The sequence below is a fragment of the Leguminivora glycinivorella genome, chromosome 16, assembly GCF_023078275.1.
Source record: "Leguminivora glycinivorella isolate SPB_JAAS2020 chromosome 16, LegGlyc_1.1, whole genome shotgun sequence".
NCBI lineage: Eukaryota > Metazoa > Arthropoda > Insecta > Lepidoptera > Tortricidae > Leguminivora > Leguminivora glycinivorella.
The window spans coordinates 4,465,915-4,490,266 of NC_062986.1; the positions used below are offsets into that span (position 1 = coordinate 4,465,915).

The 24,352-nt window shown below is 39.9% G+C and overlaps 2 protein-coding genes across 2 annotated transcripts; one reads left to right on the top strand and one right to left on the bottom strand.

The window, feature by feature from the left end:
- Positions 1 to 11,872: 11,872 nt before the first annotated feature.
- Positions 11,873 to 15,703, bottom strand: LOC125234781 (GTP-binding protein Rit2). The gene is made up of 5 exons (XM_048141178.1): positions 15,314 to 15,703; positions 14,912 to 14,985; positions 14,391 to 14,585; positions 13,960 to 14,100; positions 11,873 to 12,598 (listed from the first exon to the last, which is right to left on the bottom strand). The coding sequence occupies exons 1-5, from the start codon at positions 15,453 to 15,455 to the stop codon at positions 12,491 to 12,493; spliced, it is 660 nt and encodes a 219-aa protein (XP_047997135.1). The 5' UTR covers positions 15,456 to 15,703; the 3' UTR covers positions 11,873 to 12,490.
- A 489-nt stretch (positions 15,704 to 16,192) lies between these two features.
- On the top strand, positions 16,193 to 20,100 carry LOC125234696 (WD repeat-containing protein 91). Its single transcript, XM_048141052.1, has 4 exons — positions 16,193 to 16,500; positions 16,584 to 16,733; positions 19,157 to 19,362; positions 19,649 to 20,100. Exons 1-4 carry the CDS (start codon positions 16,257 to 16,259, stop codon positions 19,874 to 19,876), a joined length of 828 nt encoding a protein of 275 aa, XP_047997009.1. The 5' UTR covers positions 16,193 to 16,256; the 3' UTR covers positions 19,877 to 20,100.
- The last annotated feature ends 4,252 nt before the right edge of the window (positions 20,101 to 24,352 follow it).

A 24,352-nucleotide genomic window follows, 5' to 3' on the forward strand; every position in this document is an offset into this window, starting at 1 on the left:
GGCAATTAGTATCTGTTTTGCTTACTACTTCTACGAAGTTCTTTCTACTTCTAAAAAAAATACTAAATATAACCGAAAAATAAACATAATAAATAGTCACATTAATCACAAAAAGACGACTCTAAAAGTAAAGTTATTTAGTAAAATAAACCGGCAATTTTTTTTTTTAGAAATACAATCGGTAGATACAGTCATACCGGTCCCTGGACATAAAAAAAATTAATAACCGTGAAAACTAAATGCGAATATATTAGGATCCCTAGTGAACTGCCATGACACATCGATACACAAAATAATGACTAGAATTAGAACCTATCGGTGACGTTTCAGCTAATGAGCTACGAAACACCGCACTGAGATGGAGAGAAACACTTTTTGACTTTTTTTGTACAGTCAAGGTATTTAATATAGCTGCGGAGAACGTGACAAAATATGTATATACATATACAATTCCACCACTTAAACATATAAGCAAACATACAATCCTGGAAAAAATATTTTTTGTTGGTATATTTAAAGCATAACCGAGGTGAATTATTTCCACGTTAGTCACCTGCATATTAATAATGTCTAGTTACTTTGATAAACCAATTATGTAGCAATAAGAGAGCGCGCACACGGGCAACTGTTGCCGGCGACTTTTTTGTCGCGACCATGGCCTAGTATGAAAGTGCGCACACGAGGCGACGCAACTTTTCATACAAATACGAAAGTCGCCGAGCAACTGTTGCCCCCGTGGGCGCGCACCCTAAATCGCTATTTTTACGGTAACTGTCGCACTCCTGTCCTTGAAAATATTGTGAATGCTTTAAATGAACTCCAAAATCAAAATGACGATAGACTTGTCATGAAAATTAGGCGCTCTAAAAATTCATGCCTTATCCTGAGTGGACGCTCGGAGAGTTTGGTCCGGCGGCGCGTGCATCCTGTGCAGCCTCGACTCAGGACAATTGACAACATTTCATATTTTTGAGTACTACCTTTTATTGTTTGGTTTGAAAGAACTCAATACTAAAAGATACACGTATTTTTTTATTTTTCCAAAAACTGCTATTTTAATGAGAAAATCCCTTCTTATTACTACTTCGAGCAGAAAGAGCGTATGTTACAAACGTCAAGACACAGCTTTATGACGTCACATGTGTTGTTTCATACACCCAAGAAAACGACAAAATCATTTCTAAAAAAAAAGTTTTAACAGTCAGCTTAAACAGTCCGGTATGTCTGACTGTCAAGTGTCACTGTCAACCAATAGTGAATAACTACGAACCATAGACTAAGCCATGAAATTTTTAATATCTTTGCTATGAACGGTGATAAGTGTCACTGTCAAACTCAAGTGACATGACATCCCAACTGGAAGATTTTTTTGTTATAGTGGCAGCTCTAAATCAGCTATTTGACGTCACTTCCCCTTTAAACTATTTTTAAGATTTTTTATACTAAAAATATTTATATGATCTACAAGGAGAAAAACTCGAAATGGTTTTCGATTCAGGGACATTGAAAATTTTGAAACGTTGTCAATTGTATGAGGTTGTTTGAGGATGTTTGACATGCACGCCGCACGCTCTGCCCCGCTGTACGCCCAATATAAGCGTGCACTCAGGCCTCACAAGCATTTCTCTACAACCCAGCGTCACTCGTCTAAGACGAAACTAAAACGCCCTAATTTGTACTTTATTAGTACACGTTAAAAACTTCACTAGAACGACAAAGTTAACTGCAAGACCCTTTGGGGATATAGGCATCACACGCCCTCGGCAAAGCTCAAGTTGCTTACGAATAATTAAAATAGACGCCGTTTTGGGAGCTGACGTAAACGCACAGGAAAAAAAAACATGGCTACTAAAGTATGGTATCGGTGAAGGAAAAGCTTCCTAAATTGATTTATCCAGTGAGTGTAAGAATTATAGTATCTAATCGCAGAGAAATATATCGAGTCGATATACCGAAATATCGATATCTTGAAAAAGTTTCCGAAATTGTGAAGGAACAGAAAATAGTTTTGCGATCGCTTCATATTTTATGAGATCAGAACTTCCAAAATAGAACTGTGGTTAAAGTTTTTCTCAACTTTTCCATCTATCGAAGCCATATAGGTATATTATAGATAGAAGAGCATATAATAATTCGCATGACTGAACTTAGAGAGGGGCCATTTTTTTTTTCAAAGTTCCACTTTTTTTTTGGATTTGGAAATTTTTATGTGGTTTCCACTCAGAATCGTGCGCTGTTTCAATTCTAATAGGAGAAAAAAAGTGTCCCAAGGTTTTTTTCCCATTCCGTTACCATTTTTTCATAAATTTGTATGGCGGTAACGGAATGGAAGGTTCGAAAAAAATGTATGGAAATCTTGGGACATTTTTTTTTCTCCTATCAGGATCGAAAGAGCTTGCGATTCTGAGTATTAATGGCGTAAAAAATACCCATGTTACAAAAAAAGTGGGGTGGACAACTTTGAAAAAAATGGCCCAGAGACATCTGAACAAACGATCGCCGACCTCATGGAAGGAGATGGCACAAAGAAGAAGATTGCTCTAAGAGTTTTGAGACAGACTTAAAAAGTTTTAAAGGGTCACTTAAAACAATTGCTACCAAATAGAGCCATAGAACAAAAACTACAAAGCTGGCAACACTTTCAGTGCGTTTACGTCTTTTAACGGCTGAAAATACCCTAGTTTGACACCGTCTTATTAAACTAGGATTATTGATTATACGATTTGCTTATATTATTTGTATTATACTCAGTTTTGTAAATAATGTAAGTTATGGCACTTTATTCAATGAAAAGATAGACCATTTTAAAATTTTGCAGACAGTGGGACAGAAGTGATGTTTTTTGTTACTAATATGGTATTACAGTGTTGAACAGAAGAATACCAGATATACGAATAATAAAAACAAATCGTATTCAGTGTACAAATCGATAATTTCGCTGTCAATGACACAGCATTCAGAACATTTCCTTTACAAGTACATACGTATAATAAGAAAATAATCCAAAAATAAATTTGGATTTAGCAAAAGCTGCCTGAGATTTATTAACGTGTAAAACCACAGATATAGGAAGGAAGGAGATCGGACATGCCTGGCGACTTGTATTAATTACGCCTGTCGCAAGTCCTTGAACCCACGCACACTCGTAGATGGACGCTCCTATTGGGCTATTGAGCAATACACGCGCATCATTTCCATGGCTGTGTACACGCGAACGACCAGCGAGTCGTGTCGTCACGCACGCACACAACGACAACTGTATTCTCAATGAGCTAACAACTACGACACGGCTGCCAGCGGCTTGTCCGCTATCTACTATTATATGTATACGGTGTAAACTAATAATATATATTTGAAAATGTTCTAAATGCTGTATATATGTCGCGTTTTAGTATATTTAATTACTGACTAACATTTGTGCGTTTCGACCTATTTATTACTCCACATCACGATACTAAGGTACTTGATACATACACCGAACAAGATACTTATTAATATAATATAATATCTTAATATAATATACTTATTGCTGTTTCTGTCACACAGATTACAATGAAGAGCTCGATTTATCTCACTTAATTTACTTGCTGGCATTTATATTATTAATTTATATGTTTATGTTTTATATATTTTAGTAAAGTTAAATTATGGCCATAAAATAGCACATGTGCGTTATTGTAAAAATAGATAAATATTAATTAACTTTTTGATACACGTGTGAAAAGATGCATTGAAGATTTGGGCGTTATCATTTCACACATGAAATTTTTGCAATAAATAATATAAATGCCAGCCACAGTTGTACTTTACGGTCATTGCCTCGTATCAGAACTAACATGAATCCCAAATTATGGCCTGTCTGTTAAAACTACGTTTATTTTGGTATTCTTTCCTACAAGGTCCCTATACACGATATAAACCGACACATTTTAAATACTAAGCTATGTAAGCTATACATTAAAACTCTAACACCTTAACCACGAAACACACGCTCCGAATGTTCTTCATTTGTAGACGTTAAACATTAGACATATTCAAAAATTTAATCAATATGTTGCTCTAAGCCCCTATCAGCGCGTGCGCAACGGGCCGAGCGATGAGCGGCGCAGGCAGTGCACGTAGTCTATCCGCCGCGAGCACTTCCTGAGGACCCGTCCTCAGGAAGTGCTCGCGGCGGATAGACTCTTCTCCTAAATGACTTGAAACATGTCGCAACAGTCGCGATATAATAACGTGAGTAACCGTATATTTATTAAATATTTGTTTCAAGCTTTTATAAAGGCACCGTTACGGAGAACTCGCATGCGATTTCAGTTCCATTGAATACTTTTAAGGTTACATACAGTTCGGCACACCATTACGCCACAATACCGCACTGTATTGAAACTCGCGAATTCTGACACCGTGTAAATGGGCCCTAAGAGAATATTATCTGTCACAAAATGTTCAAATTGATACGTAATACTACGCTAGGATCGTGCGTTCCGCGGTTTTCGGTTAAAATGAACAATGAACAACGCAAATTTTAAAAAGTCTAAATATATTTATTGCTTTCTGGGTTCCTTTGCGGAAGACTTTGCTTCGAAGCCGATAGTTTCAGGTACACACTCGTCTAGGTCTACATTTAGTTTACTTTTACAAATGATTATAGCAAGATTATGGCCTCAGCAGAGTAGAAAGTGTAAAAAGAATCACCTAGGAGAAAAAATCGTAAGAAAAACTTGCAAAAGTATTTATTGCATCAAAACTTCAATGAACATATTAATACAATAAAATATGCCTTTCGAAAAGCTAGTTCTAGTCGCTAGTTCACTCATATTCGCTCATAATACTGTGACAGTTATCAATTGGTACAGGATAACGGGAGTAAACTTTTTGTAAGCAGAAACGCACTAGTTGTGGTAAAAGAAAAGCACTATATTGCCTCCTCTTTGAAAGAGAAACGCATGAGGGGTCACAAGAGGGTCTCCAACCCCCCACCACCTGGGGGGGCATACACCTGCCGCGTGTGTAGATGCGGGATCCCCAGCGCGGACCCAGCTTCGTGCCCAGGGGGGGATCACGCGGTAAATGCCCAGTCTTCAGGATGGGGGTCACGTGGTCTATTTGTATGGCCAACCCGAGAAGTGACAATGACAGCAAAGCGATCCGTGTAACCCGACCGCAACCGAACTAGAACCGACTGACTCGGACCGCGCAAAAACGGCCGATCAGCTCTCGGCTAGTACGACCGAGCGTTACTGTGCGCCATACGCACAATTTGTCTCTTGCTCTCTCAGTGTACTACTGTACTAAATGTCCTAAAAGAACTAACTATTACATTTCGGAGATCGTACTAGTTGGAAGCGATCTTTTCAGTGAACGAGCAGGCACAACTCTACATACTAGTACGTAAGAATTTGTTTGTAAAACGCCTATGTGTTGTAAAAGTAAGCTAAACGTAGACGAGACAAACAATACGTGGTACTGCATTTGGACTGTTCCGTTTTGTACATGGAAGGACTATTACTAAACACCTATTAAAATAATATCAACAACACCTAAATATCTCTCAATTCAACGACATATTGTTACCATCCGGAATCTAGTACTAACACTATCCACGCCTATTTAAAATTTAGAACCACTGGTCCCACTAAAAACGAGTAACCGATGACGTGAGCTAAAACGAACAAAAGATAGACGCTCCTGTGTAAATAAAAGAGACGCGATGATAGCGCGAACGAGTTATATTAGTTCGTCGCCGAGCGTTGAACCACAGAATATATAATAGTACAAGTACAGAAGGCCCACTGCTTTGATGTTCACGACATGTCGACTTTTTAAATACCTACAAAATTCTAACAAAGAAACGAGCCGCACGTGCGCGGCGCCCGGCGATAGGGTTGCCTACGGATTAAAACGATTTAATACTCAGATAAAATGTTATACTATTATATTCAAGTCTTGGGTACTTTCTAGGTATATATATATGGTATTTATATATTTTTGTTTAAGTTCCAACATCACAAGCCTTATTGAAACTTTTTGGGGGACTTTATCAATAGTAGATCTGTGTAAACATGTCCTATGGTATTTATTTTATTCATGATATCTATTTAACTAAGCATTATTAGCCATTCCACACGCGGACATAGCATATGAACCTTAAAAAAAACTCGCGACGTAAACATTAGAAAGTGCGAACGTGCGTTCCGTGAGAACACGCGCCACCCCTGATTAGGCCGCGAACTCGCGGCCGCCGGCATGTACTTGTAGCGCGGCAATAGAATCGCGGAGTGAGCCGCCCCTGGTTGAACTATAAATCGCTCTTTTTTTTTACTCGGGAGCGACTATGTTTTGTTCGTTATCGTTTCTATCGCCGATGGGTCATCGCTTACAGATGTAGTACGAAAAGGGTTTCCTTCGGAAACGTTCGTATTTGTCATGCTAGTTCAGTCAATGTCAGTACGCCTTGTACTGACACTGACTGAAATAGCATGACACGTTCGTACGTTTCCGTAACAATTCGAAGGCAAATCTTTTCGTACTACATCTGTTCTCTCTTTTGGTGGGACGAGTGCTATATGGAACTATGATAATTCCGAAAGTATACCTACCCATCTTTTCATTTCTTCAACGATTCTTAATACCTTAAGGTTTTATACGTAACCTTCCCTTACCAAATTCTATCGTCTTAGTCACATATTTTGGATCGATATGATTATACATTACTGATAATATGTCACGATATATTAGTATGTTAGTTATGATCAATGGATCAATGTTATTTTGACTTTTAAGCTGGTTTTAGTGTAGCGCGAATGATCGTCAGCGTTCACCTCTCAACTATAGAGCGTTTTCACATTATCCGATCAGACATCGGATGCAGGACCGTTATCCTATATGTTAAAAGCGTCATCTTTGACATTTGCCATTGACATATATTTATTTGCCTTTGATATCTGGGGCCCATTTCTCAAAACTGATAGTTACAAGTTACAAGCGGAAGTCTCTCTAACTTGTCATATTAGACATTGACAACCACTTGTAAATTATAACTTGTAGCTTCGAGAAATAGGCCCCTGATCGGATAATGTGAAGACGCTCTTATTCTAAAACGCCAACATCATACATATTAAGCCTGTCAGCACCGGCAGTCAGCGTGACACTAAATCCAGACTAATCTCTTAAATTCTAAATTTCTGCAAAATGTATTGACTGTAGAAGTTTTCGTACAAGTAATCGTAATGAATTTGACAGACGATTCCTCCTTCCTTCATATACACTAGTTTGAAGGTGAGGTCACCTTTTTACTCGTGATTTTTTAGACTTCACTTCTACATTCAATACCTCTTTGATTTTATTCAATAGCGACTTACACATTCTTGAACCTTTTAGATTCTTTAAGCTCGACTCCCAAAGCGTATTCCAAACTTGATTTTCCACAGTCCAACCCACTTTTAACCTTTTCGTGTAACAATATGTGTTGTAACAAAACGCTAAAGGCAATGGTCTAAAACTAAGTTTAAACATTACTTGGAACTGTCTAAGGCCTAAAGACCTACGCACACCGGATGCGTCGTGTGCGTTAAGAAAGCACCCGTTGTAATACATGGTACCGTATGAGAGATGGCACATTGCTTGCGTGCACACACACGCAACCGATATGTTTCAGTATTAAATCACTAGTTATAACTTTGATTTTAAAATATTATAGGGAACTTTGTTTTTATTTAAAATTAGATTATTAGGATACCAGAAAGGTGAAGTTTTTTTTTTTTTTTCAATAATAATTAGTGGGTTTCATATTAAATACTTTATGCATATTGTCAAAATCATAGTTGACCGCCGATAGCATCAACACTTAGCAGATTGGTCCTCAAAGAAAACTGTTATACCTAATTAACTTTAAATTAGTACAAAATAAAATATAACAAACATTAGCTCTACAAATATCTTAACAAATAGGCCCTGCTTATTTGTGACTTTCCTTCACAGGAGGTTCCTATTACTTCAAGTTAGATAAGAAAAAAACGTTCTTATTTCACCAAGTAATAAGGACCATTTTGTAACAGAAAGTCACATTATACTTTAGTAGGAATATTAAAATCTTTAAGAGGTAGAAGGTTAATTTCCAAAAAAAAACTTTTGGCAAAGAGGTGTCAGAGGGACATTAGTCATTGCACAAAAATGGCGACCTACGTAACGCTTTTGCCATGTTTGATTAGCTGCCTCAATAAAATCTGAAAAATCTGCCAATTTGTTATGGACTAAGAACCCAGAGCCGCCAGACCTTCCTCATTTTCTCAAAGATGAAACTTTGGGACGATGTACCGTCGGCCATTTTTTGCTATAAGGTTTAAAAAAAACACTTACTTTCCTTAAATTCTCAAGGCTGATTTTTATATATGTAATAGAAAAGACTGTAAGGCCATTTCCGCCGGCCGTAACTTTTACCAGACGCTTGAAAATCTTTCTAACTTCTAACCAATTGAGCTACGGAAGCAGCGCCGGACATCGCAAATCTTTCCATGCCTTTCCTTATGTACACACGTCTTGGGGTGACGTCTAGCGCCATCTACCGATACCGACAGACTATTACATCTTGTAACGGGTTTCTGCTTGTTAAAAATAAATTTAGGAAAGTAAGTGTATTTAAAAAAAAAACTTATATAACAAAAAAATGGCCGACGGGCCGAACTATGTAATATGCAGACATTAAACGTCGATACGAACTCTACATTATCCCAAAGTTTCATCCTTGAGAATTTGAGTAAGGTCTGGCGTCTCTGGGCTCTTAGACAAGTCTTAAATAAATATTATCAGACCAGGGCCCCGTTTCTCGAAAGGTACAAGCCTTGTATTACAAGTGTGTTTCCATGACAACCCATACGATTTGACAGTTCGCGCACTTGTAATACAAGGCTTGTACCTTTCGAGAAACGGGCCCCTGACCCAATATAGTTTTTACCATTTTCAGTCAATATTAAAAGAATGGCATTACGCAAGCGACATTTTCGTAGAATTTCCCAAAAAGACTTACCAAAGATTTTCTGTTAAAAATGATTTTTTTAAATAAAATAATTGAAAGAACATTTAAACTTGGACTAAAATACAATAAAAATGGCCACTGAAACGATCACTTCTTGACTGGTGGGGGTGCCATACTTAAATATACAGGTACATGATAAGTAGTATTAATAACTTAAACTCATTTGTCTAACATGACTAAAAACGGTCTTTAAAGACGAGAAAATGTATGTTGTTTTTTAGATTGTTTAGAAATTGAGACGCACAACCAATGATATTGTACATATCGTCAATACTTTTAAAAAAACTAGATTGTTTAGAAACTTGAGACGCACAACCAATGATATTGTATATATCGTCAATACTTTTAAAAAAACTTGTATCTTCGTCTGTCAATGAAAAGAAAATTGTAGTAAGTATGTATGGAATGGAATGCATATAGACTTACTGCGTTTTAACTTTGAGGAGCAGCGTGAGATACGAGATTTTTTCAAAGTAGTGACGATATATTTTATATTCATTTAATTAGACATATGTGACGTTATCTGGGTAAAGGGACCTCATTGTCGATGGCGCTTACGGCGTTATGAGCGATGTTCGTGTACAAATACGACGCCGCGGGACGCAAGCGCCATCGACTCCCTTTACCCAGATAACGTCACATGATATTATAATATTAAACACTAATAAAAATAACTATAAAATCGTTAACTACATAAAGTAGAATCAAAAACAGTTTCATCTAAATCAATGAATTAAAAAACCCCTAGGAGAAAATTACAGATGGCAGTCGCTTTCGTAAAACTAGCGCCTACGCTAAATCTTGAGATTATTCGTCAAAGCGGAGGCCAGGCTCCCATGAGCCGTGGCGAATGCCGGGATAATGCAAGGATGATGATGATGGAGAAACTTATATTGGAAAAGGGGGATACCCCCATTTGCCAGAATTTCATTTGCCATAATTTTATTTGCCACCCTATTCAACAATCATAATATTGTTTCTCATAACATCTTATGCCATAATCATTGTTTACTATATTAATCAAGTGCCAGAAAATTTGTTTCCCATGAAGTCAGTTTCCATAATGTCATTTGTCAGAATCATCGAAATCAGTAATTACCACATTCCATACCATTATTTGTCATCCAAATTATAAATAATAAATAAATTATTTATTTATTTATTTATTCCATACCATCATTTGTCATCCAAATTAGCGACCAGAAAAGTCAATTTCCATAATGTGATTTGGCAGAATCATCGAAATGCGTAATTATCACAGAGACGACACTACTCGAAGTACTAGAGAATGAATCTGCTATCAGAAAGTAGGTTAGGTTAGGTTAGAACTGTGACCCCCTGGAAAATAAAAATGCTATCAGAAAGTAGGTTAGGTTAGGTTAGAACTGTGACCCCTTGGAAAATGAAACTGCTTGAAAAGTAGGTTAGGTTAGGTTAGAACTATGACCCCCTGGAAAATGAAACTGCTATCAGAAAGTAGGTTAGGTAATACTATGGGCAACAATTAATATGGCAATAATTGCTTATGGCGTTTGAATATTATATTAAACCTTGTCGTGGTGGAGGGGCTTAGTAACCGTGGCTTGGTGACCCACGGTGAAGCGAAGAAGCAACCAGGGCCGGCTTGTTGATGGGCGAGCTGGCCCGAGGAGGACGCTCCAAGTGGGCTTGTAAAGCCCACTTGAGATGCTTCTAGGAGGACTGCCGTGGGAGGGAAGATCCGGCAGTATGGGATGCCGCTCTGTGCCCTCCCACGGTAGCCGAGGTGGGATCGCAGGGGGAGAGGCGTGATGGTATAACGGTGCGCCACTCTCCCTACCCCCTGCGACCTTGGCGGGGCCGCTCCGCTGTAGCGGCATTGGTGGGGCCGCAAGGGAAGAGGAGTGCCGGTATTACGGTGCGCCGTTCTCCCTATCCTTTGCGGCCGACTTGGTTAGCGGTGGAACCAGAGACCATTCCCACCGCCGGGCGCCGGAACTCTTCTGGCGCCCATGGCCTCTTTATGGCGGACTCGAGGGGGTCCGTCACTGTATCCATAAGTGGCCGAGGAGGAGGGTGCGCCTTGTCTTCTGGCGCACTCATTGTGGAGGGCCGTTGGGCATCCACGGAGGAGCTGCAAGTGGGCGGCTGCCGCCGGCGGGGTCGCCGTTGTGAGCGTAAGTGTTCCGGTAACCCCACCAACAAGGCGGCGAGGTGGCATGTGGGGGGGTTTTTAGTGGGTATACCGTGGCCTCATTAGCCAATACGGGAGTCCCACATAACCACTAGGGTCCCCCCACGCACCCTAGTGGTATGCGGAACGCATTTTCCCCCCCTAAACAAAAAAAAACGGTTAGAACTGTAACCCCCTGGAAAATGAAAATGCTATCAGAAAGTAGGTTAGGTTAGGTTAGAACTGCGACCCCCTGTAAAATGAAACTGCTATCAGAAAGTAGGTTAGGTTAGGTTAGAACTGCGATCCCCTGGAAAATGAAACTGCTATCAGAAAGTAGGTTAGGTTAGGTTAGAACTGTGACCCCCTGGAAAATGAAACTGCTTGAAAAGTAGGTTAGGTTAGGTTAGAACTATGACCCCCTGGAAAATGAAACTGCTATCAGAAAGTAGGTTAGGTAATACTATGGGCAACAATTAATATGGCAATAATTGCTTATGGCGTTTGAATATTATATTAAACCATATTATTGCACTTAATAATATGGCTAACAAATAGTATGGCATTGTACGATTATGGAAGGTAATGTTCGGATAAACAACCAGTATGTCATACAATTTTTATGGTAAACAAATCATTCGGGCAAATGAAATTCAGGCAAGTTAGATTCGGGCATATTATTATTATCTTAAATGACTGTCGGGCAAACAATAGACAACCTGGAAAAGGTTAAGTCAAATGCTCATTTTATTTTTTTAATAAAAAAAAATATGTATTACAATATCATTGGTTCACGCAGTAACCAAACGTCATAACTGCCACTGCTCTCAATATAATCTGAACCTAATGCGGTTGCGTTAAGACTTCCATTCAGATGGTCTAAAACAAAAATAAATATCACTTCATAATACTCGGTAAGGGTTTCCCCAAACCTAGCGATTTTTGGTAGATGCCGCGTCAATAGGTTTGAGGAGGCCCTAACCAGACGACGTAATCGCCACTCTAATTTGAACCTTTAGGGGTTGTGTTAAGGCTTACATTTAGTGGATTGCAAAAACAAAACAGTATCAATTCATTCGTTTTCACAATACCATTGGTTGCACAGTAACGAAACGTCATAACCGCCACGGCCTGTCAATCTATACTGAACCTATTGGGGTTGCGTTAAGGCTTACGTTCCGTGGTTGAAAAAAAAAACAATATTAATCATTAGAATACCATTGATTGCACAGTAAGCAAACGTCATAACCGCCACGGCCTGTCAATGTATACTGAACCTACAGGGGTTGTGTTAAGGCTTACGTTCAGGGGTCGCGGCGCCTGCGGCGGAACACGAGCGCGAAGATGCTGCGCAGGCGCCGCCAGCGCCGGCGGCCGCCGCCCGTCGATATGCCGGTGCCCATTAGTGAGGACTGCGGACAAAAGTCTTGTTTACTATACAATAAAAAATAAAAAAATAAAAAATAAAAAATAAAGTTGTAATTTTAACGGCATTGTCCTGTGCTACTACCACCCGTCGCCCGCTGTCCATCGAGATGTTCTACCTCAAGGATGTCAGAGGGCGCCACAAGGCTTCAGAAATTGTTTTATTATTGAAATTTTCGACCCTTGCCAGTGAGACCCGATGGCCGAGCGGTTTAGGCATCCGTCCGGTAAACGGAGGACGCTGGTTCGATTCCAGCTCTTGACACTTGGAGGCCTTGGTTACCTCAGAACCCGCCCCCCCTATACCTGTCTCTGTCGCTCCAGCCTGCATATCTCACGCAAGAGCGCCTTCGATGAAGTGTTTGCGGACGTCTCGAAGAGACATCCAAGCTGTTCAGAGTGAGACAAACTGTATACCTGTCTCTGTCGCTCCAGCCGCCGTATCTCACGCACGAGCGCGTGAAACGCATCATCGACGAAGTGCCTCAGCGCGGCCGACGTCTCGAAGTATAGGCATCCGTGTGGCCAGAGAGAGATAAACAGTGTATACCTGTCTCTGTCGCTCCAGCCGCCGTATCTCACGCACGAGCGTGTAAAACGCATCATCGACGAAATGCCTCAGGGCGGCCAATGTCTCGAAGTATAAGCATCCGTGTGGCCAGAGAGAGATAAACAGTGTATACCTGTCTCTGTCGCTCCAGCCGCCGTATCTCACGCACGAGCGCGTGAAACGCATCATCGACGAAATGCCTCAGCGCGGCCGACGTCTCGAAGTATAAGCATCCGTGTGGCCAGAGAGAGATAAACAGTGTATACCTGTCTCTGTCGCTCCAGCCGCCGTATCTCACGCACGAGCGCGTGAAACGCATCATCGACGAAATGCCTCAGCGCGGCCGACGTCTCGAAGTATAATCATCCGTGTGGCCAGAGAGAGATAAACAGTGTATACCTGTCTCTGTCGCTCCAGCCGCCGTATCTCACGCACGAGCGCGTGAAACGCATCATCGACGAAATGCCTCAGCGCGGCCGACGTCTCGAAGTATAAGCATCCGTGTGGCCAGAGAGAGATAAACAGTGTATACCTGTCTCTGTCGCTCCAGCCGCCGTATCTCACGCACGAGCGCGTGAAACGCATCATCGACGAAGTGCCTCAGCGCGGCCGACGTCTCGAAGTATAAGCATCCGTGTGGCCATAGAGAGATAAACAGTGTATACCTGTCTCTGTCGCTCCAGCCGCCGTATCTCACGCACGAGCGCGTGAAACACATCATCGACGAAATGCCTCAGCGCGGCCGACGTCTCGAAGTATAAGCATCCGTGTGGCCAGAGAGAGATAAACAGTGTATACCTGTCTCTGTCGCTCCAGCCGCCGTATCTCACGCACGAGCGCGTGAAACGCATCATCGACGAAATGCCTCAGCGCGGCCGACGTCTCAAAGAATGGACATCCAAGCTGTGTGGCCAAAGCTGAGCCTTCTTCAGTTGTCACCTGCGACAAAAATATAAATTTAATTTTATCGTAACATCTCTGGGTTGGAAGATCTGATGGTAGTCACTTTCATAAAAGACAAATGGTTACACCGAAACCTGCTACGAATTGCCAAGGGCCCAGGCCTTACAGGAGCCGAGTGGGATAAGACACACTGGACAAGAATCAATTTTGCTAAAAAAAGTAAAACAGTATAGGCCGCTGTCTCATTATATTCTTCATCACTACCATTGTCTTTGTTTTTGGTTGTATTGGCATCAACAACCATACTACTTTCAGTAAGAACCAACCTGTCTACACCTTGGAGCCAAGTCTAGCTTATTCCCAACAAGCACAAGGGGCAGGCGCTCTGTAGGACGGGCCTGTGCAAGCAGCCGGCGGTACTCGGCTGCAGCCCTAAAGGACCGCCGGTCTGTTACAGAGTAGCAAAGCACAAAGCCTTCACCACACCGCATGTACTGCTCCCGCATCGCTGTGAATTCCACCTGGAGAGAAAAGGATGTTATATTAAAGCTATCTCCAAACTAACTTCAATCTTAGAAGTACATTTTTAAGTAAAAACTTAGCCAACTAGAAAGAATGAATGTGATATAAAAATGGCAGTGGCTGGTTGGAAAAAAGGTAAAATAATGTTAATTAATCATGTTCGACTTGTGTGTGACTTTAAATAAACCATACATAACCTAGCCATTGCTCAAAACAAGGAGATTTATCTTAGACTGAACTGGATAAATCACTGGTTAATTTAATTAAAAAATATTGTAATATATTGCTGAAAGTATGTGAGGAAATCAACAAGATTGAAACTAACCTGTCCCGCTGTGTCCAAAATGTCCAACAAGGCTGGCTCCCCGTCAATAACAGCTTGCTGCTGATATGAATCCTCTGTAAAACAAAACATTATGCATTTGAATCAAAACATTTGATTATATTCAAACATATTCGTCCCTGCCAAGTTGCCAGGCCACATTATTCCATCCAAATTTTTAGATAATGTTAATGTAGTACTTTAAAAAAGGTTGAGTATGCCGGTATAAAAGACTGCTGTGTACCTACAGTCGAAACAATAATGACTAGTGTGGATACACAAACTGTTTGTAAACAATTTGGAATTCAGTAAACCATACTATGATCTCGATACATGCATTAAAAAATTGTTTAAACCTTACGGGGAAATCCCTAGATGAGAACATAAATAAACATAGCCGCATACCTATAGTGGGGTCGTGGTAGTCCAGGAAGCTGTGGCTTACGAACTGCAGAGTGACGGCGGACTTGCCCACGCCGCCGTCGCCCAGCACCACGATCTTGTAGACGCGGAGCCCGCGCGACGTGCCCGCCGCCGCCTCGGCCATGCCTCCACATGCCGGGCCCGCACCCGCAGCCGCACCCGCACCCGCACCCGCGGCGCTCGGGCCTCGCCCGCCACCAGCGCGCTCACTCGCCGACCCCGCTCCGCGCCATGGCCCCGCGCCGCACAAACCCGAGATCACCACCGTGATTGCTTCTTAGCGGAAGACAGTTCTGTTCATTTGTTAGCGCGCATTGTGTTCATAATAAATTATTGCAATAAAAATCGACAGCTGATTATTGTGCGCGATTGACATTTCGACAGTGTTGATTTGTGTATGTTGGTATTTTTGGTGCAACGATCGCGACGTTCATAATTTAAGGAAGTGAATGTGACGAAAATGAAAAAAAAGACTCTGGTCCTGTCACGTTACTCTTATTTACGGTTACTACAAAAATTAAACAATTTCTTCATTTTAGAGTGATAGACTTGTCAGTTTCACAAAGTGGACTATCCAATTTACAAAAACTTGAATACATCTTAAACGTATCTGTGGCACGAAGCGTTCATAAACTATAGTTTGGAAAAAGAAACTTTTCTGTTACAGTAGTTTTGTTGTTGTTATAGATTTCATAGTTATATATGAGCAAAATTTAAATAAAATAAAACATATTTCGTATAATATTTGCTTAAATAGTCTAAAATAATAAAGTTCATGCGGTTTTCTGATGCATTTATGAATCAGATAAGAGTAAAAGTGGTGTGAATATGAATGCACCCATCGATTACAAAATGTCTGTTTCCTGTCACTTTCCAATTTTTGTAAACAAATTAATTTTAATATCAAAATAAATAATAACTTGAAATGGCGCACATACAATTCGTTGACGAACTCGTCAAAGAATATTTACTATACAGAGGATTTACATCCACTGTAAAAGCTTTCGACAATGACTTGAAAACTGATAAAGACAAAGGTTTTAGGGTGGACAAGATTGTGGATCAAATCTTACATTTTATAAACGTTTCTGATCTCAACGGCTTAAAGGAATACTGGTCGCACCTAGACAGTTTGGTTTTTTCGAAATTAGAGATACATGTTCAACCAGGTAATATATTTTTTATCTTTATATCTCAGAATAAGCAGTGTTCAAAATTGTACAAGTAAATGTTGTCACCACACTTATTTCAGCTGTGAGGAAATTAGAATACAGTCTCTACAAGCTGTATTTAGTGACGGCCGCACAAGGAACGGGCGGTGTGAAGAATGAACGAGTGACAGAGTTCTTTGCAAAGATGCTGCCGGAGTTACAGGGACAGAATGAGTGGAGGGATTGGTTCAGTAAGTACAAGCTTGGAGGAGGCCTTTACCCTATTAGGGACCACAAAAGACAAATTAAAGGAAAAGTAAAAAAAAAAGTTACAAATGTGGAAAAAAGGCTTAAATTAATAAATAAATAAAAAGTACAAGGTTTAGAAAATAAGTAATTTGGATTTTATTGTAGTTTACAAATGAGGATAATAAACCCAGTAAAACCTGAAATGAACATTTGGTTGATACAATAAAAGTCATTAGTTGCATGAAACAAACATTTTTCATTAATTCACTATTTTGATGACAAGGTTTTCAATTTGAAACATCTTTCCTGAATTTCATCCTATATTTGAGTAATTCCTGAAAGGTTTGTATATTTGGACCATGTCTCTGATTTTATTAAAAATGGTAGGCTGATAGAGTCCATGATGCTGTGCAATATCCATTAGGTTTCCCAAAATGTCACATGCTCACAATCATGGTACTTTATATGCGACCTTCCTTTTTTGTTACCAGAATTCTATACATTTTCGCTAGGGTTTGCTCCCGGGAAATACCGGTACCGAAAGTACCGGGAATTCCCGGGATTTTTGACCAAGCAAAGAACCGGGAAATCAACTTGAAAAATCCCGGTACTTTCGGTACTTTCGGGAAATATTTTTAGTGACATTTTTGCTACAAAATTTAATTATTTCTGTTTATATTATTTAAACAGTAAAAAAATAGGCGTAGGCCCAAGAACACGCGCTTAATCACTATTTAATAGCGTTTGGCAGGCAACCTGGCAGCCGTAGCCACCGCGATACCCTAACTAGCCCAACTAGCCAGTTCAATAGTCGAGTTTTGTATTTTTGATGAATGTTTGTTATATTAATTCGTGTATTTATCTTTTCTCTCTCAATCTCATTTCACTGCATGTTATAAAACTGTGTTCGCGAATTTTGCGATAGACTCAAAAACTACTTAAGGGATATTTATGCGTTTTTCACCTATGTATGAATAGAGTGATTCTTGAGGAATGTTTAAGGTTTTCTAATTATAAATTGATTCTTAAAACATGACTGTGTGTATATTTGTGCTAAAAGTCGGTAAAAATCACGCTGCTAAGAGCTTTAATCAAAAACCCTGCCCGTACTATCGACTTATAAGAAAATAATGTATGGTGGAATTGTCGCTCTGATACATAAATGTAGGTCTAGAAAAAAAGTCGGCAATGGCTTATGTCTAACTTTTAATGATAACTGCTATAAACTGGCTAAACTTTAAAAAAATGTTTACATATATTGTGATATTACGGTTTTCCACAGAAATTTCCAGAAAATGACTAATTTTCTCGAGAATGTTCCCTCTGACTAGCAAAAAAATAGTGCACCATTTCAAATGTTTTGTTTCCTTTAGTTTACATTATTTGATTCAAATTACATGTTTGGGGAATTTTGAGAGGTTTTACTGCCGGTCTATAATCAAAGATTATATTTCTTTAATAGTATTTGTCTTATTTCTTTTACCAAGCGATTAAACTTCTCCCAGTAATGGCAGATCGCTTAATCGGAGCAATGTATTGCAACGGTAACCATTGGTGCCTATGGTTGCCAGATAGTCGGGTTCAGGCAGAATTCTTCACGATTTTTTGTTGTTGCACGGTATAATCTCACTATGAAAATTACTACGAAATAAAAAAAGGCTGATAATATAATACGCCGAAATAATCCGGTGCGGTTCGGTTATGGTAATATAATAATAAAAGACGTAAAATGCAAAAAATATGCTGTTTTATTTGAAAAAGCGAAAAAATTAGACCAGTCCCGAAAGTACCGAAAATCCCGGGAAATCCCGGTTCCATATTGCTTCGGTACCGAAAATCCCGGTTCTTTAAAACAGTACCGGTACTGCAATCCCTAATTTTCGCTAACACAAAAGCAAAATTTTAATACAAATGTACAAACTTTTCGGGTATTGCTGATTTATTTTTATAAATGGCTCTGCTGAGCCCCAGTTAAATTTAGGAACAGTATTTGTAAGTGCCTATAAATGCTATTTTGTGTTTATCTTATGAATAATGTTTATAATCATCTTCCCATCTACAGAGCTCTGTAGATGGGAAGATGAAATAAAACTAACAGCGGGACTATTCTGGAGAAGAGCAACCATGGACAGGACACACTGGAGGGATTTAGAGGAGGCCTTTGCCAGGAGGCAAACTGAGCTACGAGACTTAATTTAAAAACTAAAGAACAAATATAAAACCAAAAACAAAATACGAAACTTAACTTTAATGCCAACAATGATAATTCAAACTTAATTTAAAACTCAGTAAGAATGGCTATTTTAATTTAATTTAATGTTTATAATCCACCTGAAGACAAGGCGGAAAATCTTATTGGCATCTCTCTTCTGAGTAAACAAAATATTTTCTTCACCTAAACCTGAACTAAATATCCTCCTTCCAGTGCTCCCATACATCCAGAAACCAGAAGAGAACCCAACATTCAGCCTGTTCTTCACCCGAGCCTGGCAGGACAGCGTGCTAGTGTCGCTCCACAATCTGCTAGCCACCGTGTTCCAGTGCATGCCGCAGCCAACGCTCACGAGTTACGAGAGTGATGTGGCTATGGTGAAGAGGTTGCAGGATGAGCTGGCTGCTCTTAAAGGAAAGGTAATATGCAAAATGGTTATAAAGGAAATTATAATAGCATTTCAGATTTGTATTGTTGGGGCTATTCAAGTATTATATTAGCAGATTTATTACAATTATTTACCTCCACATTCCCCTCTACCGACAATAGAATCTAGGTGTTGTCTAAACTGTCATAAAATTAGCTTTTGATTTCTACTTATGGCGGTTTTTAGGACTATGTAAACTCTGACAAAATGGTTGTGCCATAGTTTACATTGGAACTAGATTTAATTATGCCATAACAAATGTCAACTTTCTGTTCCAGATCCATCAACCAATAGACAAGATCTCACCCAGCGGACACCAATCCCGACTAGCGCAATACTCTCGTCTCAGCGGCCCCCTGCCGTTGGTTGACGACTTCTGTGCGGTGCCGTCCGAGCAGCTAGACAGTGGCGCCCGAGAGGCTAAAGGGCTGCGAGGTCTGATTCGACACATGGGCGGCAGCCCCGGGGCGCCCAGGAGCGCTGCCAGGAGTCAGAGCCAGAATTAAAACTAAACCATGTTTTTTAACCATATTTTCATAGAAAAACTCGAGTTTTTAATGCTGTTCCAAGTTTCAAAATAAAGTACTTACTTTTGGTTGAAATAGCGTCACAAATAACAGTGTTTATGAGAAAATCTGATTGAAAATAATAAGAAGAAATCGATTGCGATTTACGATTAACAAGTAATCGTAAATTAAGTAATAGACGTTTAACTTTCGTGAGACATTCAATTATTAACACGCTTTTATTAGGTCGTCGTGTATGTAACTATGTATGTAATGGAATCTAAGGAAGCTAATTTAACCATCTTCCAGGAGTCGTAGCGTAATGAAAATTGGCAGCTATATGTAGTTCCGATGACAATACAATAATATGGTACTGTTGAGCTGATCTGATGATGGAGTCGGAAGATATGAACTGGAACTACATGATGAAACATCGTATCATAGCCGTTTTTGGGTTTCTTAGAAAAGTCTTGTAATGAACTTTGACTACAATTAGGTTTCAAGGTCTGATGATGAAGCCGAAAGATATGAACTGGAACTACATGAAGGAACATCGTATCATAGCTGTTTTTGGGTTTCTTAGAAAAGTCTTGTAATGAACTTTGACTACGATTAGGTTTCAAGGTCTGATGATGGAGCAGGAAGATATGAACTGGAACTACATGATGGAACATCGTATCATAGCTGTTTTTGGGCTTCTTAGGAAAGTCTTGTAATGAACTTTGACTACAATTAGGTTTCAAGGTCTGATGATGGAGCCGGAAGATATGAGCTGGAACTACATGATGGAACATCGTATCATAGCTGTTTTTGGGCTTCTTAGAAAAGTCTTGTAATGAACTTTGACTACGATTAGGTTTCAAGGTCTGATGATCGAGCCGGAAGATATGAACTGGAACTACATGATGGAACATCGTATCATAGCTGTTTTTGGGCTTCTTAGAAAAGTCTTGTAATGAACTTTGACTACGATTAGGTTTCAAGGTCTGATGATGGAGCCGGAAGATATGAACTGGAACTACATGATGGAACATCGTATCATAGCTGTTTTTGGGCTTCTTAGAAAAGTCTTGTAATGAACTATGACTACGATTAGGTTTCAAGGCCTGATGATGGTGCCGGAAGATAAGAACAGAAAGAAAGGGGGAGGGGCTCGAGGGGGGAAGCATGAAAGAAAGATCAACGTAGTATTTAAAATAAGTTGGGTTAGCGTTTTCTTGTGACCTTCCAGAGCAAACAAAGGGGCTCGGGGGCGAAGCCCCCGCATAAAAGAAAGATCAACGTTGTATTTAAAATAAGTTGGGTTAAGGTTTTCTTGTGATCCTTAAGAGTAAAGAAAAGGGGGCTCGGGGGCGAAGCCCCCGCATGAAAGAAAGATCAAAGTGGTATTTAGAATAAGTTGGGTTAGCGTTTTCTTGTGACCTTTAAGAGCAAACAAAGGGGGCTCGGGGGCGAAGCCCCCGCATGAAAGAAAGATCAACGTATTATTTAAGATAAGTTGGGTTAGCGTTTTCTTGTGACCTTTAAGAGCAAACAAAGGGGGGCTCGGGGGGCGAAGCCCCCCGCATAAAAGAAAGATAAACGTTGTATTTAAAATAAGTTGGGTTAGGGTTTTCTTGTTACCCTTAAGAGTAACAAAAAGGGGGCTCGGGGGGCGAAGCCCCCGCATAAAAGAAAGATTAACGTAGTATTTAAAATAAGTTGGGTTAGCGTTTTCTTGTAACCTTTCAGAGCAAACAAAGGGGGGCTCGGGGGGCGAAGCCCCCGCATGATTGAAAGATCAACGTAGTATTTAAGATAAGTTGGGTTTGCGTTTTCTTGTGACCTTTGAGAGCAAACAAAGGGGGGCTCGGGGGGCGAAGCTCCCCGCATAAAAGAAAGATAAACGTTGTATTTAAAATAAGTTGGGTTAGGGTTTTCTTGATACCCTTAAGGGTAACGAAAAGGGGGGCTCGGGGGGCGAAGCCCCCGCATAAAAGAAAGATAAACGTAGTATTTAAGATAAGTTGGGTTAGCGTTTTCTTGTGACCTTTGAGAGCAAACAAAGGGGGGCTCGGGGGGCGAAGCCCCCCGCATAAAAGAAAGATCAACGTTGTATTTAAAATAAGTTGGGTTAAGGTTTTCTTGTGATCCTTAAGAGTAAAGAAAAGGGGGCTCGGGGGCGAAGCCCCCGCATGAAAGAAAGATAAACGTAGTATTTAGAATAAGTTGGGTTAGCGTTTTCTTGTGACCTTTAAGAGCAAACAAAGGGGGGCTCGGGGGGCGAAGCCCCCGCATAAAAGAAAGATCAACGTTGTATTTAAAATAAGTTGGGTTAGCGTTTTCTTGTGACCTTTAAGAGCAAACAAAGGGGGGCTCGGGGGGCGAAGCCCACCGCATAAAAGAAAGATCAACGTTGTATTTAAAATAAGTTGGGTTAGCGTTTTCTTGTGACCTTTGAGAGCAAACAAAGGGGGGCTCAGGGGGCGAAGCCCCTCGCATGAAAGAAAGATCAACGTAGTATTTAAGATAAGTTGGGTTAGCGTTTTCTTGTGACCTTTGAGAGCAAACAAAGGGGGGCTCGGGGGCCGAAGCCCCCGCATAAAAGAAAGATCAACGTAGTATTTAAAATAAGTTGGGTTAGCGTTTTCTTGTGACCTTTAAGAGCAAACAAAGGGGGGCTCGGGGGGCGAAGCCCCCGCATAAAAGAAAGATCAACGTAGTATTTAAAATAAGTTGGGTTAGGGTTTTCTTGTGACCCTTAAGAGTAACGAAAAGGGGGGCTCGGGGGGCGAAGCCCCCCGCATGAAAGAAAGATCAACGTAGTATTTAAGATAAGTTGTGTTAGCGTTTTCTTGTGACCTTTAAGAGCAAACAAAGGGGGGCTCGGGGGGCGAAGCCCCCGCATAAATGAAAGATAAACGTTGTATTTAAAATAAGTTGGTTTAGGGTTTTCTTGTTACCCTTAAGAGTAACGAAAAGGGGGCTCGGGGGCGAAGCCCCCCGCATAAAAGAAAGATTAACGTAGTATTCAAAATAAGTTGGGTTAGCGTTTTCTTGTGACCTTTAAGCGTAAACAAAGGGGGGCCCGGGGGGCAAAGCCCCCCGCATAAAAGAAAGATCAACGTTGTATTTAAAATAAGTTGGGTAATGGTTTTCCTGTGACCCTTAAGAGCAAATAAAGGGGGGCTCGGCAAAAAAGAAATACTTAAATTTTGTTTGAATTAGTTGAAATGTGACAATATTTTCTAATCGAGTCAAACAAAATCCCACTAGCTGAGAGCTTCAAAACAATGTATGGCGAAAGTATGTCTCTGTAATGTCTTCAAAAAGTCCGCGATGGCACATGTCTATATTGTCTATCTTTTACGGATAACTTACTAGGTATAAACATTTTTATGATAATACCGTAATAAGAAGGTAGCCGCTAGTTATTATTAAGCAGCAACTAGCAATAAGTACACGTTAAGCCACAAATGGCATGTAAAATCCGCCTACTTGAAATAAATTTAATATGTATAAATGTCAAAAGTATTTCATTATTAATGACTAAAAAGTATAAAATAAATTAATAGTTTAAAAAAAACTATAAAACACGCTTTTATAAATGCACGTAAAAGCCAAAAATAAATTTTAAATTGTTGACGTGGAGATCAAAACATTGATGTGTGGGGGATGTGCAGAGAGACAAACGTGCGTACGTGGACCAAGTGGCCTAGGCAAGTCATTCTGCGCAATTGGTTAAGACTGCTGTTGAAGTCGGCTGTTGATGCTAATTCGAGTTTTAAATTTTTCCTATAATAAATAATATTGGATTGGCACAAAAGTAATGACACACTCTACAAAACTCTATACATTTCCTTTCTTAAGTTAATTGTTTTCGATAATATTCTAGTATGTTGTAGAACATTCTAGGTACTTCTAATGTGAGGGTATATAAAGCCGCCCTCGTGATTGGTTTACTACTAGCAACTAGCAATAAGTACACGTTAAGCCACAAATGGCATGTAAAATCCGCCTACTTGAAATAAATTTATGTATAAATGTTAAAAGTATTTCATTATTAATGACTAAAAAGTATAAAATAAATTAATAGTTTAAAAAACACTATAAAACACGCTTTTATAAATGCACGTAAAAGCCAAAAATAAATTATGGATCGTTCAAGTTGTCTCTATTTGTGAGCTGAAGTTTAAAAACTATGTGCTTTTAATTATAATATTTGATTGTAAAAGCGTGGGGCGCCGGAACAGGAAAGACTTTCTTGTAAACAAACACTAATCCGAACTTCCTGGCGAATGAAGTTGCATAAGAACATAACGTTTACATATGCCGCCTAAGGGTTACCAAATAGAACCAAAGATATCTCGTCCACGAACAAGAACTCTGCATCCTGTCACTATAGACACTTTCCCCTTTTGTACTTTAATTACCGGAAAAAAGCGGCGTTCTAAGTGTCGGTGACTGTCGACTCTCCTCGCTACTAGCGCATATTTT

What these genes read in the sequence shown, in the direction of transcription:
- LOC125234696 (XM_048141052.1), top strand. Translation starts at nt 16,257, where the DNA reads ATGGCGCACATACAATTCGTTGACGAACTCGTCAAAGAATATTTACTA. An exon ending in TGAGTGGAGGGATTGGTTCA is followed by an intron (nt 16,734 to 19,156) that starts GTAAGTACAAGC and finishes TCCTCCTTCCAG; the next exon opens with TGCTCCCATACATCCAGAAA. An exon ending in TGGCTGCTCTTAAAGGAAAG is followed by an intron (nt 19,363 to 19,648) that starts GTAATATGCAAA and finishes TTTCTGTTCCAG; the next exon opens with ATCCATCAACCAATAGACAA.
- LOC125234781 (XM_048141178.1), bottom strand. Translation starts at nt 15,455, where the DNA reads ATGGCCGAGGCGGCGGCGGGCACGTCGCGCGGGCTCCGCGTCTACAAG. An exon ending in CTACCACGACCCCACTATAG is followed by an intron (nt 14,986 to 15,313) that starts GTATGCGGCTAT and finishes TTTGTTTTACAG; the next exon opens with AGGATTCATATCAGCAGCAA. An exon ending in GGCTGGAGCGACAGAGACAG is followed by an intron (nt 12,599 to 13,959) that starts GTATACACTGTT and finishes TTTTGTCCGCAG; the next exon opens with TCCTCACTAATGGGCACCGG.